Consider the following 17,599-nt stretch of genomic DNA (forward strand, 5'->3'; position numbering starts at 1 on the left):
ACACTTGTAATCAGCTTATTGAGATGGAATAGAAAAAAATGAATTGAAGTTTGAGCTTTGTGCGTTTGCAGCAGCCCCCCTCCCTTCTCTCCTTTTTTCTTCTTCTTTTTTTCTTATGAGTGTTCTTCTCTCTCTTCCCTTCTTCAAGACTAATTCTTCTAAGATTCTCCTTTTTTTTTAGCTTCAATTCATTTTTTTCTATTCCATCTCAATAAGCTGATTACAAGTGTTTAAATAACAAAACAAACATACTTAATACGAAAACAACTATAATAGGACTCTTGGTAATTTAAAACTAACAAAAAACTGATCCTACTAGGACACTTAGGAATTTAAAACTAACTAAAACTTATCCTAGATATCCTACCCAAATAAAAACTTTGATTACATGATTATCCCAATAATAAATAACAAAATTCTAAATTATCTCTAGAACTCCCACAAAAAATAGTTCCTATTTTATCTCCTTGTAAGCTGGAGTTTGGGCCCACCAAATTTGAATCTATTTCCATACAACCTGGACTTGGGGCCCACCAAATATGAAATTATCATCTAGGTTACTGTTCATACTACTGTGGCATGAACAGTAACTTCTGGTTGTGCTATCCCAATTCGCCTCCAACACAGTTTTATACTTTTTGTATTTTAGATGAAGTAGAATGAAGTTATTTGGCCCACAATTTGTTATGACAAAGGCTTGTGTTTCTTCATCTTAGCATGGAGCACTCCTTCCTCATGTGAATCCAGGTCTGATTGGAGTGAATCCAGTCAATGCCTTACAGTAGGTAAACCAAGTACCACCCTATTGTTTCTTTTATTGCGTAGCAATTCATTCCTTCAAATTATCCTCTAAAATTCTTGCAACTGAAGTCAGATTCAGTCCTTGCAATTCTTCAGTCTTACATTGCTGGGGTTTAGGCTATATATATTTTCTGATCTAAGTTCTGGTCTAAGAACTATTCAACCAACAGCCTCCTTTATAATATACTGTTTTCCAATATTGGTTCTCGTATCAGATACAGTCCTAAGTCATACTCTAGGACAGAACTTTGTGGCAATAAAAGCTGGAATTGATGTAGTCATTCTACTAATCTTCTGAACTCTTGAAATCATACATTGAATTTATGCTGGCCATCATAAATCTGGGAACAGAATAGTCAAAATTTTCTAGTTTAACTGATATTCACTCAACAGGAGAGCTTCTTAAAGGCTGTGCATGCAGAAGAATACCAACATCCTGTGTGAAAAATGCAATCTCAACCTGGGGAGAATGAGAGAAATCTTCCAGCACCTAGACCATAAATATGTATCATACACCACAGCCCCACACATTTTGACACTAGAAGGAAGGCACTAATACCAACAATAGCAACGCACAATGTTATAACTATCAGGTATATGAGCGATTTGCAAAGGTTATCCACTTTGCCAAAAGGTTGAAGCAGTTGCTGAGTTGAAAACTTTAATGAAAACTTATTTCTATAACCACTTGATGAAGAAACTATTGGTGATGCAAACAAACACAATGAAGGAAATGAGGAGGAAGCCCATCGTATTCACATGGTCAGCCGCATCCTAGTGTCCATAACCAATTAAGTGAATTTGCAACCACACCTAGATCAGTGTTCCCAAATTAACCAGCTTATTGTCTAAGCCCAACCAGAGCATGAGTTAAAGCGGCAAATAGATGGGATAAAGATTTCATTCAAGAGAGCCTAAACCCAGGTGATATACGAGCCTTGCTTAAACCTAAAAAGGATTGCTTTTGGCATGTCTGAACAATGGTTCAAGTTTCAACCGAGATAGGCCAAAATTTCCATTAAACCTCGGTTTCCCAAGAAACTGAGACGAAACCGGGGTTAGTTTTAAAAATCAAAGGTTCCGACAAGTTTCAACAATATTTTGAAAATTCAGTAGTTTCAACCAATAAAAGCCAAGTTATGACCAACTTCAACCAACCCAACTTCAGCAATTTCTGTAAGTTTCAACAAGTTTTGGCAGTTCCAACCAGTTTCCATGGTTTGGACCAGCCCATGACATGTCGGGTTTTACCCCAACATCCCCTGGTCTTGACACATCTTGGCAATATCTTGAATTTTGGCTGGTCACTACCAGCCTCAAAACCAAGATCTTGATCTTTGGTCTGAATAATAGAGCTACCGAAAAGATCACAGTCAAGGACCAATTCCCCAGTCAATGGCTTGATGATATGTTAGATATTTTGTGTGGACCTAAGGTCCTCTCAATACCGGATGTTATAAACGATAATCATCAGACTCGTATTCAACCAGGACACAATGGAAGAATGCAATTAAGATCGGATGGCCTGTTCCAATGCACCTTACACTTTCACTAGGATCACAACTGAAGTATTTCCTTCACATGGAGTCAAAACTGATCCAAAGAAAGCCAAAAACATTTCAAATTCCAATACCAAAGACCATGATTTGCAATTTTAGTGTAGTCATGCCACCAACCATTTAGTGCTTGAATGACAAGAAAACAAACAAGGGAATTGCCTTATGGCCCTTATCAAGAAGAAGATGAACAAGAAACATGTATTACATCTATCAAACTTTGATTAAGTGTTTGAAGTTGATACAGATGCTTCACACATCAGTATTGGGAGTACTAATGGAAACTGGACACGCTACTACTTTCTATGGTAAGAAACTTTGATGCTATAGACACCTACGAGCTAGAGATAATGTGCGAAATTTACATACAACTCCGGTAAGAAGGTAAGCTTTAATTCCGAAGGCAAGGATCCATTTAGCCCACCCCATTTAGTTAGGAAAAGGCTTCTTGTTGTATTATTGATCAAAATGCCATTCGTGCTAAGTGCTAACATCATCCCATGTTTTTCCTAACCCAAGTCAATAGTAGCAACCAATCGAACACACATGCAAACTCTGAAAGAATTTCTGACTTAAGAACCCAAGGCAAGCATTAACCGAATTCCTCATGTACTCACTAGAGAATCCTCCAAAATCCTTCAGAAGAATTATCAACCAGAAGAGATGGGCATCAAAATCGGGTAGTGGAGCCCAGGCAACTTGTTTAACAAGGCAATTTATGATGTGGATCTCATAGCCGAACTCACCACCTAGAACATCATCAGGAGACTAAACACCAGCTGCTAGTGATGATGGCAGTAAATCCTTTAAAGCTGTGTAATTCATCTTCAACCGTAATGACAACCCACCAGGACCTCTCAGCTGGCTTTCCAGGCCATTCTGAGTTCTAATTCTGGAAAACAATTAATCCTTCCCAACCAAACCTTGACTTTATCCTATTATGAATGATTTTTGACAATTACGGGTGATCAGTGCTAAATCTTAAATTAAGATTGATTTTTGGTGGGAACGCCACCATAGCAATTCCTCCATATTCCAAAATCACCATCATTCCGTCTACCTTTCTCTTTAGTTACTACATTAGTTGGCTAATTCACTTCAAAACCCTAGTTTACCTTATCAAACCTTAAAGGTCTACGAATTCAAGGCTGAAGGAGCGTAAATGAAATTATAAAAATAAAAATAAATAAATAAGAAGCTGGTTTGCTGTTCTTGAAATAAAAAAGACCCATTGCCAAGGGCCAAGAAGGAATAAAACAGAAGGTTTTGGTTTTCAGATTGAAAAAGAAAAAACGAAAAAAGAAGGTAGAAGGTAGAAGAAAAAGAACAAGCATCCACAAGTTGAAGATTTCAGGTTTGAATTTGGCCATGGGTTTTATGCATAAAAATGCAGAAGATGCAAAGTAAAGGGATGGTCATTATGGAATTACAAAACAGCGAGAGATGGAAGAGATGGCCTGGTAAGTCAATTAGATTGCACCATCCAAGATTTTTTTTGTCATCTTCCATCCCATCTGTTCATGTGAAGCATCCAAGCATCTTTGTTGCAAGAACAACATACCTGAAGGAGAACCAGTTCTTAATGGCAACCGAACTCTTGGGAGAAAGTGAGAAACTAAGCAGAGAACTTGTAAGCAACGGAGAAGATGAAACCCTTGGGAGAAAATCGTGTTTTTAGGGGGAAAAAAAGAGAGACAGCAGAGAGAGAGAGAGAGGTTTCTATTAAAAGAGAAGAACAGTTTGCAGGAAATGGGAAATTTTGCCTATTGGCATCAAAGAGAATTTGACCATTGTTTAATCAAAATACCCTCATTGTTTATAATTAGAGTTTTTTACATGAGTCCCTCCATTTCAATTGAAAACTCGGCGCACCCCCCTTAAAATTGAAACCTTACAAAGCCCCCTCCACATTTAACACCATCAAGTTTTGTTTTGTTTCAAATTTTCTTTTAGAATTTTACCCTCACTTTATTAATTTATTTGAAATCCTAAATAATATTTGTAAAAAAAAAATTTACACAAGCCCCCTTCATTTCCATTGGAAACATGGCACACCCCCTCCAAAATCAAAACCTTAAAAGGCACCTTCACACTTCACACCATTAGTGAAGATATGCAGTAAACTGATTAAAGTCAAATTAATTTGTTTATATGACCACATTTGCCATAGAGTGATAAAATGATCATGCAAGAGTTTTTTTAATTTGCAGAAAATTTTGGTCATAAATTTGGGGTAATACGGTGACATCAAAAATATTGTTTAGGATTATTTTAAACTGAATATTAAAAATATTATTTATATTTTATATGAATTTATTAAGTGTGGGTGAAAAAGTAAAATCATATCACGGTTAAAAGAAACAGACGGTGTTAAGTGTGGAAAGGGGGCTTTGTAAGATTTTGATTTTGGGGAGGTGTTGAATGTTTCCAATCGAAATGGAGGGGGCTCTTATAAAAACTTTTTAGGATTTTAAATAAATTTATTCAAATAAGGGTAAAATTGTCAAATAAAAGTTAAAACTAACGAAAACCTAACAGTGTCAAATATGGGGGGCTTTGTAAGATTTCAATTTTGAGGGGGGTGCACTGAGTTTCCAAAGGAAACGGAGGGGGCTCATGTAAAAGATTCTTATAATTAATAGGGTTAGATTGTTTTCAACCAATTATTAAATAGTAAGCATTGAAGAATGAAGAGTGAAAGTGGAATTACTCCTTACTGCATGAGTAAATTTCCAGAGCTAATCCCATTGCCCTAGTTTTACGTGAATGGAATAACTATCTTATTGATAACTAGTTTATCCTACATATTGCTCAGAAGGCACTTAAGCACCACTCTCAAAAGCTGTTTGGCAACCGACATGCCAGATGGGTGTCTAATTCACACAAAAATTTACTTTTGCATTCAAGTACACAGCTAGAAAGCACAAATTTGTGAGCCACAAAGTGCTAAAAGTAACTGCAAAAACATTTTTCAGCACTTGCAGTTGACATTGATCAGTAAGTAGGAATTATACAGGTGGCAAAGAGTTGTAGAGGATGGAATGATCTACCAAGGTTCGAGATTCAATTGAGCCAGGCTTGAACAGAAATTTCAGTCAAAATCTTTATAATTTTGGCTGCAAGTTTCAATGAAAGGTTCTGAGGCCCAAATAGACAAATTAGGTCCAAAATTTCTACGGCACTCTACTTTAAGGCTTTTAAACATCGAGGAACCCTTGTTCACAAACCAGCCCCCAGCTCCACCCAGCCCCACAACTAAAGAAGAAGAGAAGTTTAGTGAAACCCTACGAAGAACAGTCAGAGGTATACATATGAAAGTGAACAAATGAAGACTATGACTTGAACTCACAACTATCGAAGTTCAAAATAGTGAAGCCTTAATTTTTCGTACTTCTAGGCAATTGAGCAAGTCAAGAAGTAAAATATTTGAAAACCTAACACCAGATTAGACTATGGTTCAAAAACCAATTGTTATTCTTCAGCAAATCACGAGTACCACCAAGCAAGAAATAATATCAAATGCCGTTGGTCTACAAATCCAACATACAAAAAAAAAAAAAAAAAAAGCAATTACTATAACACCAATAACGACATCATCAAACATTTTATATCATTATACCTTTGGAAACAAAAGACCCGGTCCACTAGTTGAATTGATCATAAGCACCTCAACAATCTTCTCAGGTTCCGCATCACTACTATCATCGACATATCTGCACCTAAAGGGTATGCACCTAAAGAAACTCTTATATATTAGAAAGGTTTTCAAAAAAGTTATCTTAATCTAAGAAGAAATCATATAAAACAAAGTGAAAACAAAAGATCGTAGCTTCACAATAATGGAGCTTTACCAGACAAGTACTCGGTATAATATACTACACAGAGCCATCCCATCAATGTCCCATTCACAATAACAGCAAAAACCCATATTAAGAAAACAGAAAAAAGTATTCATCAAGAAGTTACACCCCTACATTTAGAAAAATTAATGGCTAGTCAACAATTTGTTTAACTTGTACAATTAAAAAAAAATGTGGCCTATATTAAAAAAAGGGAGTAGAGTAAGTGTTCATCAAAAAGTTCCCCCCAAAAACTTGTCAAAATTAATGGCCATTTAACCAAAAATTGTACAGTAAAAAACATGACCCCATAAAGTATCACAAAGAAAAGCTAGATTGGAATAAAAACAGAAGAAAAAAAAATTATATATAGACACACACACACATAAACAATGATATTCATTAATGAATTAATGAATCATCCATGAATGATATGGTTGCTTTTTAAATGAAAAAATTGTTATGAATAAACATTCAAATCTCCATCCAGTAATCATAGATGAACCATCTCGAACTGTCAATAAGATTGTGTATTGAAAGGGATTTGATTTGCTGTGGTGATGGAGGCTTCTTATGTTGTTACTGTTGTTGCAGCTGCTGTGCTAGTGGTAGTATGTCAAAAGGAGCTACACTATTGCTACTATTGCTTGATAAGTATAAAGACAAAGTTCCTACTGCAGATCTACTAAGTATTTATGTGTGTGAGGCACCACCTGACTGCTAGGGTCACAGCTGTTTTTTTCAAGCACAACTAAAGAAAGTGAATAAGCACTGAAATGATAACCACAAATGTGGGGAAATGCGAACCACTGACAAGGATCAAATAGTAAATGGAAGAATTACAACCACATATTTAGTTCCTCTAGCTCCTCCACAATGGCAAGCCCACAAGGAGGAACGGAAAAATTGAATGGAAAGGGGAAAGGAAGGATCCCACAAGCATACACTATCATAGAAAACATTCAAACTTTTATTCAATTAAACTCTATCAACACACTTTCGAAGAGAAAACTCAAAACTTTTATTCAATTTACTCTACCAATTACTAGGTTACAAGCAAATACATAAGGGAAATAACAAGACTTCATATAAGAATATGCAACTAAGATAATAATTTGCAACTCAATTCTAACTCCTTAAATCTCTCCTATGTAAATAGCTTAAACAAATAACAGAATAAATACTAAAATAATGAATTACTTAACCAATTCCAACCCTTTCTGGACTGAAAACATAGGACTGGTTCCTTTTTTCATTTTGGCCTCCAAAGCCTAGCATGCTGGCCCAGACAACCAAGTGATACTGCATCATTTCCCAATGGAAAGTAGTCGAGAAAATGATAGGAGACATTGTCATTGACATTAAGATTTTTCATCCAAGTTTCTTTTCTTTTGACATTTCATAGCATCATCTGGTAATATAATACTTTAAAAAGGCCACCTACTACAAAACAGTAACAAAACTAAGACAAGGAAGTCACACGCTTTATCCTTTGGCAAAAGAAGATAAACACAATCCATCATCAACTGATGGGCATACCCGCAGAGTCATCCGTAATTCATGACGGATGAACTAGGGAAGTAGTTACTCTATCCATATAGGCGATAGTGTGAAGAATATCCATTCGCTTCATCCTAAAGAAAAAAATCCATATAAGTAATGCAAATCCTCATATTTTGTTTCTCTCCCCTCTCGTCAATGAGGAACGTATCCTGCTTTTCAGAAGTTAGATTCACTTATTTCTGCGGAAAATCCAAAGCGGGTCCAAAACAAGAACCTTGTATGGAGGATAGATCCTCATGAATCTCTGGTTCCAACCAGGAATCGCAAGGGCAGAACTACAATGCCTTACCATCTATTATTTTCAAGCAAAACAAACGTCACCCCAGAAGAATTAGAAAAGAAAAACTATCAAGCTGTGGACATCAAGATTAGTTGAATGGTAGATCAGGTGCTCCTGACTATAATTCTTCGTTAGAAGTAAACGACAAAAAGAAAGAAGAGCAAAACCTAATCAACCAACAGAATGCTTACTGAGAAAATAAGAAAACTTTCTCAGTGACAATGTCAAACATCAAATCTAGAAAGAATATTCTCAGATACCCAATTGAATTCAATGGCATTGGTTCATCCGAAGAAGACAACCATGAAGAGCAGTAGCAACAGCCAATGACAGCGACAATAATGCATTGACAGTGACAAGAAATGGTAGACTCAGAGAATATGAGAGGTAAAACAAATAATGCAAAAGGAAAGCAAGAATTAAAGAACAAGAAAATGGTACAGAAAACGAAAAGGGGGTCTCGGCATTTGCATACCCAGCAACAAGGCGACAACCGGCATCGTAGCGCTGCTGATGTCGACCAGTGCGGGCCACCAGATCAGACATGCTCTAATGAATCCTCTATGAATATGTCAAAATCAGGTTCGCAGTGGTGGTGGAAATCGGTGATCATCGAGTCCTTCTCGCCACCATTAAATTAAAAACAACCAAGCCGTGCTCAACAATTTTCTTGTTCTTCTTCCTCTGTAACTTCGTAGCTTGAATAACTCAAAAACTTATTTAATACGAGAATGAGAAACCGCCGTCAAAATGGGTTCTTCATCGCCATCATTGTTGACCTCGAAGTTATTATCCTCTTCATGGTTCAATTATTTTAGGTTCTGTTTCCATGAAGCTTTCCGGTCATTTGGGTCGATCAATAACAGAAGAGAAGAAAGGACGAAAGGTGACCAAAACGCAAGTCATGTGAGTAAGAGAGAGAGAGCCCTAATGGGGTAAGGCGAAGAGAAAGCGCAAGTATCGGATCCGATATGTCACGTGGCGTATGGTTCGGAATTGGGCTTGACCCCACCCTATAAGGTGGGACCCACTGAAATTTGTATTTTTAATTTTTTTATATTTATATTTATATTTATAGATAGACATCACTACTATTGTATAGTAAAAAAGCATCAGAAGAGCACGTTTGTCTTATAGAAGTGATCCATACTTGGGCTTGAATGGGAGAAAGATAGAGAGAGGCAGGGCCCGCCATCGAACTAGAATCAGTCAAGCCTAGTGGGAGGCATTCGATGACGTTCTCAAAAAACAATTATCGTTGTTCTTTAAAAACAAGCGGGTGAGAAAACCGGTTTACGTAACAACTTCTGCAAAGCATGTGAGATATGTTCTTTTAGTGGAACAGCTTTTTGATAAAATGGTCCAATCATAAAAATATCTTTGTTATTAATGTAATTTGCTAATATCCCAACTCTATAATGAGACTAGCTGTAAAATCCTTCGGATTTTTACCTTTTTAATCCATGATTTCAAGACCGAGAACCTAGGCCTCGAGTTGACAACAACTGTGGGCCATTCAAATCAAACCCGAGGGATTAGAAATAGACCCAATGTTGGTGGATGACCCTTGTGATGATTCGGCAACTCTCCTAAAGTTTAAGTGAAGAGGGGAGATTAATCACGATGGTGTAAAAATGGTGTTTTTGGAACGTCCGTAGATCGGCAATGGAGAATCCAACTAACGCGAATAAGGTATGAAATCGAAGATCGTCAAAAGACCTTTCCAACGAGCCAAAAATCATCGAATTCGAAGTCTGTTTGAGGGTCCAACCATGAACGGTAACCCCCACCCCATTTTCTGTTTAGGGGCAAAATTAGAATTTCATATTTTTAAGCCCTATTTTAAGTTATAACTCATCCGTAAACGCATCTTTGGAGGCTAAAATGAGGTGGAGGCTTTGGGAAGAGGAGAAAAGAAGGAGAGGAGTATTTCTCATCCAATCAAAGGTGCTCTGCACCTCGAATCATTGCGGGAACGTTGATGAAAGTGAGAATTCTTAAATCCTTCTCTTTAATTATAGTTGGTGAGAGTTTTATCTTTTCTTCTTTTGTGGATATCTTAAAAAGGAAGGTTGTGTAGGTATCTTGGATGCTTTTGTTTTCTTGTATTAATGTTCCCTTGTATTTGAGAATAATGGTTTGTTCCCCGGGTGATTTAGAAGAGCCAAATTTGGGGCTTTTTGATCTTGGTCAAATTAGATAAAATTGAAGGTACCTGTAGTATCATTTTGCTACCAATTAGCTTCTCCAAAAGTTTTGTTTCGTTTAGACTTTAAATCGGTGGCTAATTAAAGATCATTCACTAGTAAGGTTGAGAAGTACCATTTGTAAAGTAGATGTAAGGATTTAGATTTTTGTGGGAAGATTTTGGGATACCATTTGAAACCCAAAATTAAATCCTATTTTTATTTTTTTAATCCTCTTGCATGAATAAGTTTATATATCTTTAGTCACCAAGCTGTGGAAGTGAATTTTGAGACTTTGAAAAAAGGAGCAAACTGAAAGATGATGAATATAATTAACATTATTTTGCATGTTTAATTATGTTAATTAATTTGTATTATTAATATATTGACTTGCTTTAGTATTATCTTGTGATTATGTCTTCTATTTTTCAATATCTTTGAATAGGGATATGAGAATATATTAGATGGATGAGATTGAATGGATTGAGTTTTTCTTGTTGAATCCTAAATTATTGATATGAAAAATATGGATGATGTTGAATTAAATTACTCTTTATTTTATGTTGCTTACTAGGGTTATGGGTTCACCCATTGCCCTAGTGATATTATGTAATTGCTTAGATTGTGGTTGGAAATGGGGAATGCCTTTTTGACATTTCTGCCATTGGATACCGAAGGAGGCGGTATGGGATGCATTCTTATGGTGCCTTTGGCGCTTTCCCGATTACCGATTGACATATCTAGGGCATGTCTAAAAGTGTTTGGTTATGTTACCTCATGAGTACGACTACCCTTTCGGCAGGGGTATTGAAGCCAGTTAACCCGTGATGTTAGTGGCTAGGTCATGTGTGTCAAGTAGGCCCACTATCATCATAGAGAGGTAGGGTTGCATATAATAGATAAGGGCTCATGAGCTCTCAAAACCAGTAACTAGCCCGTGAGAAGACATGGAGATCATCCTGTCCATTATATGTGGATGACCACTAGGTTAATGAATGGATCCAACAAATGCCTCCTGTTGAGGATTCCATTCATAGGTGGGAAGGTATTGAACCAACAGAGCACTAGGTGTGAGGGGAAGTATCCGGACCATATGTAGGATGAGACCGTATGACTTTGCATTGGGCCTAGGATTATCCTTGATACGTACCAGATCTTATACCAATGGTGATGTGAGAAAGTGGTGACCTAATCTCCAACCATGGCTTGACAGGACTTTACCCAACAACCACGGAGAACCCAACAGATGTGCTTGAGTGCCGTGAGGGAAGAGTGGCTAAGACTGGTGTGTGATTTAATGCGTGTCTACCATAGAGACTTCATGATAGAGTTAGGAGTATAATCATTCATATATCATATCATTACCATTAATTACATTATTGATATTCGTGTTATATGTGTGGTGTGGAATATTGTGAATGAATGCATGATATGATGTTGAGTTGACTTCACTGAGTTTTGTTGAACTCATTTATTTTATATGTCTTTTTCTATTAGAATATACTACAGATTATGAAGACTCCTTCCAAATGGAGGATTCGTTGTAGACATGTCTTCTTGAAAGAGTGACCGAAGAAGAAGTGGATGCACATGGAGCTTAATGTCAGTGTGGATTCCATTAGAGAATTATTCTAGTTTATTTTTCGCTACGAAGAAAACCATATTCTTTTCTTTTCTAAAACTTTGATGTTATACCTTTTGATTTGAAGTAATAGATAATTGTAACCATTATTTCAGTTTTGATAATTTATTACTTGAACTTGATTTATTCTAGTCCATTTAATTATGTTATATCATGTTTTGTATGGATTTGTTACTGAACCTAGATCTTGCGGTGTATCACCCCACAGGTATTCAGTATGATCGAATCCGGCTGGGTGAGATGTGATACTAGTAGAGAGGGGGAATCATATTATAATTTAACTTCTTGTGAAACGCCGACTCTTTTCTATTTAAAGACAATAAAACCTCACCCCATAAACATATTGATTGGAGTTTTTTTTGCCGTGGATGTAGACTTTCCAATGAATGTTAAACCATGTTAATTCTTGAGTTATTGTGTGTGAATTTTTATGATAAATTTAACATATCTTCGGTAGATTGTCACCGGAGGTGTGGAAATATGAAGATAAATGTCAGGAGAACAGTGAAGTTTCGATTGATCGAATGTATGATTTTAGATTTAAAATTGTGAATTTTTTTTTTTATCTTGTTTTTGTGCATTGATCGGATTGGATCAGTGAATTAAAAAAAAGATTTGCAGCTATCCAAGTTTGGATTGCTAGGCTGCCGAAAAAAGAAAAAAAAAAAAAAAAAGAAAAAGAAGAAAGAGAAAGCACAATTCATTGGCTTTTTTTTAAGGCAAGGTACTGTTTTTATCTTTTCTTTTCTTTTCTTGAATAGAATAGTGGTGGAAGTAATCATTATTGTTAATTTTAGAAGAAAAAAAATATTGAGTTTGTGTTTGTGGGGTGTGAGAAGAAGAGCCGTTAAAAATAAATAAAAGAAAAGATAAGGAATGAGGAAAAGAAAAAAGAATATATTTTTTTGTTTTTATTATTCAATCGGTTCCGTATACGTTATTTTCATAGGATTTTGTGTGAAGGTATTTTGTATGGGATTAAGTGGTTCTTAAGGTTTTTAGGCATTCCAAACTCAGTGGAAGTAATGAATCGATGAGATTTTACTCCGTTGATATTTGATATTGTGGGTTCGTACGGAGACCAACGGTCAGGTTCTTTAGGCTGACATTCCCATGACAAACTTTTTAACAATACAATGGAAAACTTATATATTTATTGTACAACTTCATTCAATCTTATGGTACTACTCTTGCCCTCTCTATCTTTTCATAATTCATTTATAGCGGATTCAGGTGCAACCGACAATATATATCGATCTACCAATCTTTTATCTAATTGAGCACTTAAGTTACGATCTTATCCGCCTATTATTGTTGCAAATTGTAATCCTGTCCCATTCAAAGGTCAAGGGAAATTGAATATATTTTTAACCAAGACTGATGCATTATTTGTGCCATCATTATCTGTGAATTTGTGATCAATTAGTGAAATTACTTAGAGTTTAATTTGTAATGTAATCTTTTTAAATGACAAATTAGTGTTTTAAAACAGTTTAACATGAACAATGATTGGAGAAGGTAAACTGTATAATGGACTGTATATGTTAGATTCTACAAATATTGCGTTGACTTCTATGAGTAATCATGAAAAATCTCAACTTTGGCATTGGTCTATGGGTCACCCTTTTGATAAAATTTTACGATATTTAAATCCTTGTTTATCTTTTATTTATATTGGTTGTGATGCTTGCCATTTTTCCAAGCAACACAGATTACCGTTTCCACATAGTACTCATGTTTCAAGTGCATTATTTGATCCAGTGCATTCTAATGTTTGGCATTCTCCTATAGACTTTAGAGATAGATTCATATATTTTGTTTCATTTGTTGACGATAAATCTTGAGCTATATGGTTGTATTTATTGTCTTTCAATAATGAAGTGCTACAAATGTTCCAGGAATTCTGCCAGATGATTTTGACTCAGTATAAAACTTGCATTAATGTTTTGTGAATAGATAATGGGACAAAATACACCAATAGGCCATTTCAATCATATCTCAAAAGGTTGGGAATCTTACATCAAACTTTATGCGCAATCACTTCTAAAAAAAATGGGATTGCTGAACGCAAAAATAAACATATAGTTGAGGTGACTCGATTTTTATTATTTAATGGGAATCTTCCCAAGACTTATTGGTCAGATGCTGTCAACACAAGTTGTTACTTAATCAATTGTCTCCCTAGTACAATTTTGAACTTTAAAATACCTTTAGACAATCTATATGATCGTCCCTTGTGATGTCTCATCTTCGACTTTTTTGTTGCATTGTTTATGTTCACACCCAGGGTGGTGATAAACTTGACCCTTGTGCTCACAAATGTATGTTTTTTGGATACTCCTCTACTATAAAAAGTTACAAGTGCTTTGGCCTATCTACTAGTAAACTTTTTATTTTACGGGCTGTGTCTTTTGATGAAACTCAAATGTTATTCTCTAGAAGAAATCAAACTCAAGGGGTACTAGATTATAGTGAATTTGTTCATGTCCCATTACCAAGTATACTAGACAACATGTCTGTAAGGGGTGATGCTAATTAAGACAATGTTATGGGCAACACCACTAAAGATAGCATTGTTATAGGTGATGTCACTGAAGATATTGAACGAAATCTACATGGTGAAGCAACTACAAATGTACATAGTACAGGAAATGATTATGTTGAAATTGTAATGCAATTACCAATTCGCAAATCTACTAAGGTCTCTCATCCTTCAGTGAGATTGCGCAAGTTTACCACTTATCATACAGCTAAATTCTCAATCCAATCTTATATAAGTTATGATCATATCTCCCTCAATATCTTGCATATCCATAGGGCCCTCTTATCTCTTCCTTCTCCGAGCTCGGGTTATGGAAGAAGGAACCGAGAAGAAGGTATCAGCAACAACTGGTTTTATTACGGGACTTCTTTCGGCCAATGAAGACTACAAGGAGCCAACCAATTTTATTGAAGCTAATAATTCACCTAAATGGGTGAAGGCTATCAATGAGGAACTAAAAGCTATTCATAAAAATAAAAACTGAGATATAATGCAATTCCCAAGTGACAAACATCCAGTTGGATGTCTTTGGGTCTACAAGACCAAATTCAAGAGTGATGGGACTCTAGAGAGGTATAAGGCAAGGTTTGTTGACAAAGGATATACTCAAACATATGGAGTTGATTATAGAAAGACATTTGGTCATGTAGTTAAAATGAATACTGTAAGAGTGTTGATGTCAGTTGCTATTAATTGTGGATGACCACTTTTGCAAATGGATGTAAAAAATGCATTTTTATAGGGAGACTTACAAGAAGAAGTATATATGGAAATCCCTCTAGACCACCCATTAGAAAAACAAGATGGACTTGCTTGTAAATTGAAGAAAGCAATATACATCCTAAAGCAATCACCACAAGCATTGTCACACCCCACCCGCCAGTATCGATCCCGCCTGACTACTCCTGGGTGTTATCCATCACAGAATCTACGATTTAACATCAATGAAAATAAATGTAAGCAAGAATAAGTTCAATTAATTAATTAAAAAGGATTATAAGAGTCCGAATACTTCAAGGGAAAGAGTCAAAGAAAAAGGAAATAGAGTAACCATGTCCAAAATTTATCAAGTTCAATAGAAGCAAAAATAAAACTAGTTCAACTTAATTCTTTTAGATCTCTCGAGGGCTAAAGTCTTTTCTTCAGTTTTAGCAATGTAGGGAGCTATCCAGCTTTTCTCCAAAGACTTCTCAAAATGTCGATCGACCTGTCTCCTTCTACTGTCAATGGGTGCTACAAGGGCACTCCATGCATCTGCAGGAGGCTTCATGACATACATCTCTGTCACCCACTAAAGCCGCCACATTTTCTTCATAGGAGTTACTCCAGTCATATGGAACTTTTCCTGATCCAGTAATCACATCTGTATAATATAGTTTAACACACAAAAAGGAAAGAGTTTTAACGAACTCAGTAAGGATACACATCTCACATACATATCGACAGTATATCAAGGTAAGCACATATATACATATTGATATGCAAGTATATGGATGCAACTATGAATCTAACTATACAAGTCTCTAAATGGCAATCATGCTTTAAAATATAACACCAACCCTCCTCTGAGTAGGTCTAGTCACTTTGATCCCTCATGGACTGGTTACCATTGTTGCGATCCGGAGCAAAGGGGTTCAGTCCTTGTCAATCAACCATGGCCGGGGTTCAGGTCCACACTCTCTCACCACGACCATTGGCATGAGTACCTGGCACATGTCGGGGTTTCTAATCCAATGCAAGGTCATACGGAAACATACTATATGTAGTCCAGATACTTCTCCTATGGCACCAACCAACTAAGTTCAGTATCATTCCCTAACTAGGAATGAGAGTCCTCACAGACTGGCTACCGTTGTAGGATTAAATACAGTCATGTCATTATTATCACGGGTCATTCGGTTTCAATTCCCCTAATGAAAGGGTATTAGCATGTAAGGGTACCTAACCATGCAATCTAGACTCCTAGGTATGTCATCTAGCAACCATGATAATGCTGGGGACATCAGTAGGCAGTGTCCCATGCCACAGCTGTAACAACCCCCGTATTTCTAACCCGGGATGCATATTGCAAGTCCGAGAACCCAAAGGTCTAGCCGGGTTGATTTGTGGAGTGTCCGAATAGAAGTCCATGATCCATACCCTAAACCCATGGGATTCTCTTGTTGAAGAACCTGCCTTACTTGGAAGTTGGATCTCTGGAAGGCAAGTGGTGTTTGGAGATGTCCGAAATGAAGGTAAGACCTCCCGAATGTGTTGATTAGGGTTAGGTTGTATTTGGACTTCAACCCCCTGAGCAAAGCACCCTTTTATAGCAATATAGTAGGGGGCGGTTGCTAATGGCAATTGATTGGACCACGCGACCGCTTGGTCTTGGTTGTGGGGTTTTGCCCTATTTTGCCCCTATACTTCTATAAATAGCAACCCTCGCCTCTTTTACGAATATTATATTCAAGATTGCTATTTTTGGTGGTTAGGCGGCAGTGGAGACGTGTTGGAAGGTGAGCAAAGTGTTGTTGGTGATCTGGAAGCTTCTCTCTTCTTTTCTGGCTGATTTGGTTGAGGTAAGTGATTCCATGTTCACTCATTTCTCTATCTTCGACTATTGATTAGAGTATATTTGTTTTCCTTTTTGGTTGTTCATGATCCTCCTATTATGGTCCCTACCTTTTTAATGCTTTTGATGAGATCAGGTCTGAAACAAAACCCTGCTTTCGTGAAAAGGATTGATCTAATCAAAGGGAGGATTTTGGGTAACCAATTTATGTTAATTGTTAGGTTTCGTGTTACCCCTTGGTTACGAGTGTGTTAGGTTTGAAATTCGAATTAAGATCATCCCAAAATCGGATTGAAAACGGATGATCAAAAGCTTGAGTTTCGGATTTGCAACACATTGTTTTTGGGGCAGTTGCTCAAGGCGGTCGCTTGAGCCAAGCGATCGGCTGGTTTCCAGAGAGCAAGTAACTTTTGGCTTTTGTCCAATTTGATTCATTTGACTTACATATTATTGTAACCCTGTTTATAGGTGTCCTCTATTTCCATTAAAAGTTTTATAATTGTTTCTGATTTACAATCTAGAGGATTTCTACTTATTTACAGGTAAGGACACACAATCTTATCTTTATGAAATGACTTGAACATGCTAGTCCAGTGTCTTTCATTACTGTTCTTAATCGTATATATTGTTGTAACT

The 17,599-nt window shown here is 36.5% G+C and overlaps 1 protein-coding gene across 2 annotated transcripts in view; it reads right to left on the bottom strand.

Annotated features, from left to right (window-relative positions):
* Positions 1-8,935, bottom strand: part of NUDT16 (nudix hydrolase homolog 16) — a 32,311-nt gene extending 23,376 nt beyond the window's left edge. The window contains exons 1-2 of one of the 2 annotated variants that reach the window (XM_089136904.1): positions 8,515-8,935; positions 5,977-6,091 (exon numbers count right to left, since the gene is read on the bottom strand). In XM_089136904.1, coding sequence (XP_088993030.1) covers positions 5,977-6,091; positions 8,515-8,585 — 186 coding nt within the window. In that variant the 5' untranslated portion in view covers positions 8,586-8,935. The other variant, XM_089136903.1, reaches the window with a different exon arrangement.
* Between the last annotated feature and the right edge of the window lie 8,664 nt (positions 8,936-17,599).

Source organism: Hakea prostrata, chromosome 10 (genome assembly GCF_041222555.1).
Source record: "Hakea prostrata isolate BN-2017 chromosome 10, UWA_Hpros_2, whole genome shotgun sequence".
Taxonomy (NCBI): domain Eukaryota; kingdom Viridiplantae; phylum Streptophyta; class Magnoliopsida; order Proteales; family Proteaceae; genus Hakea; species Hakea prostrata.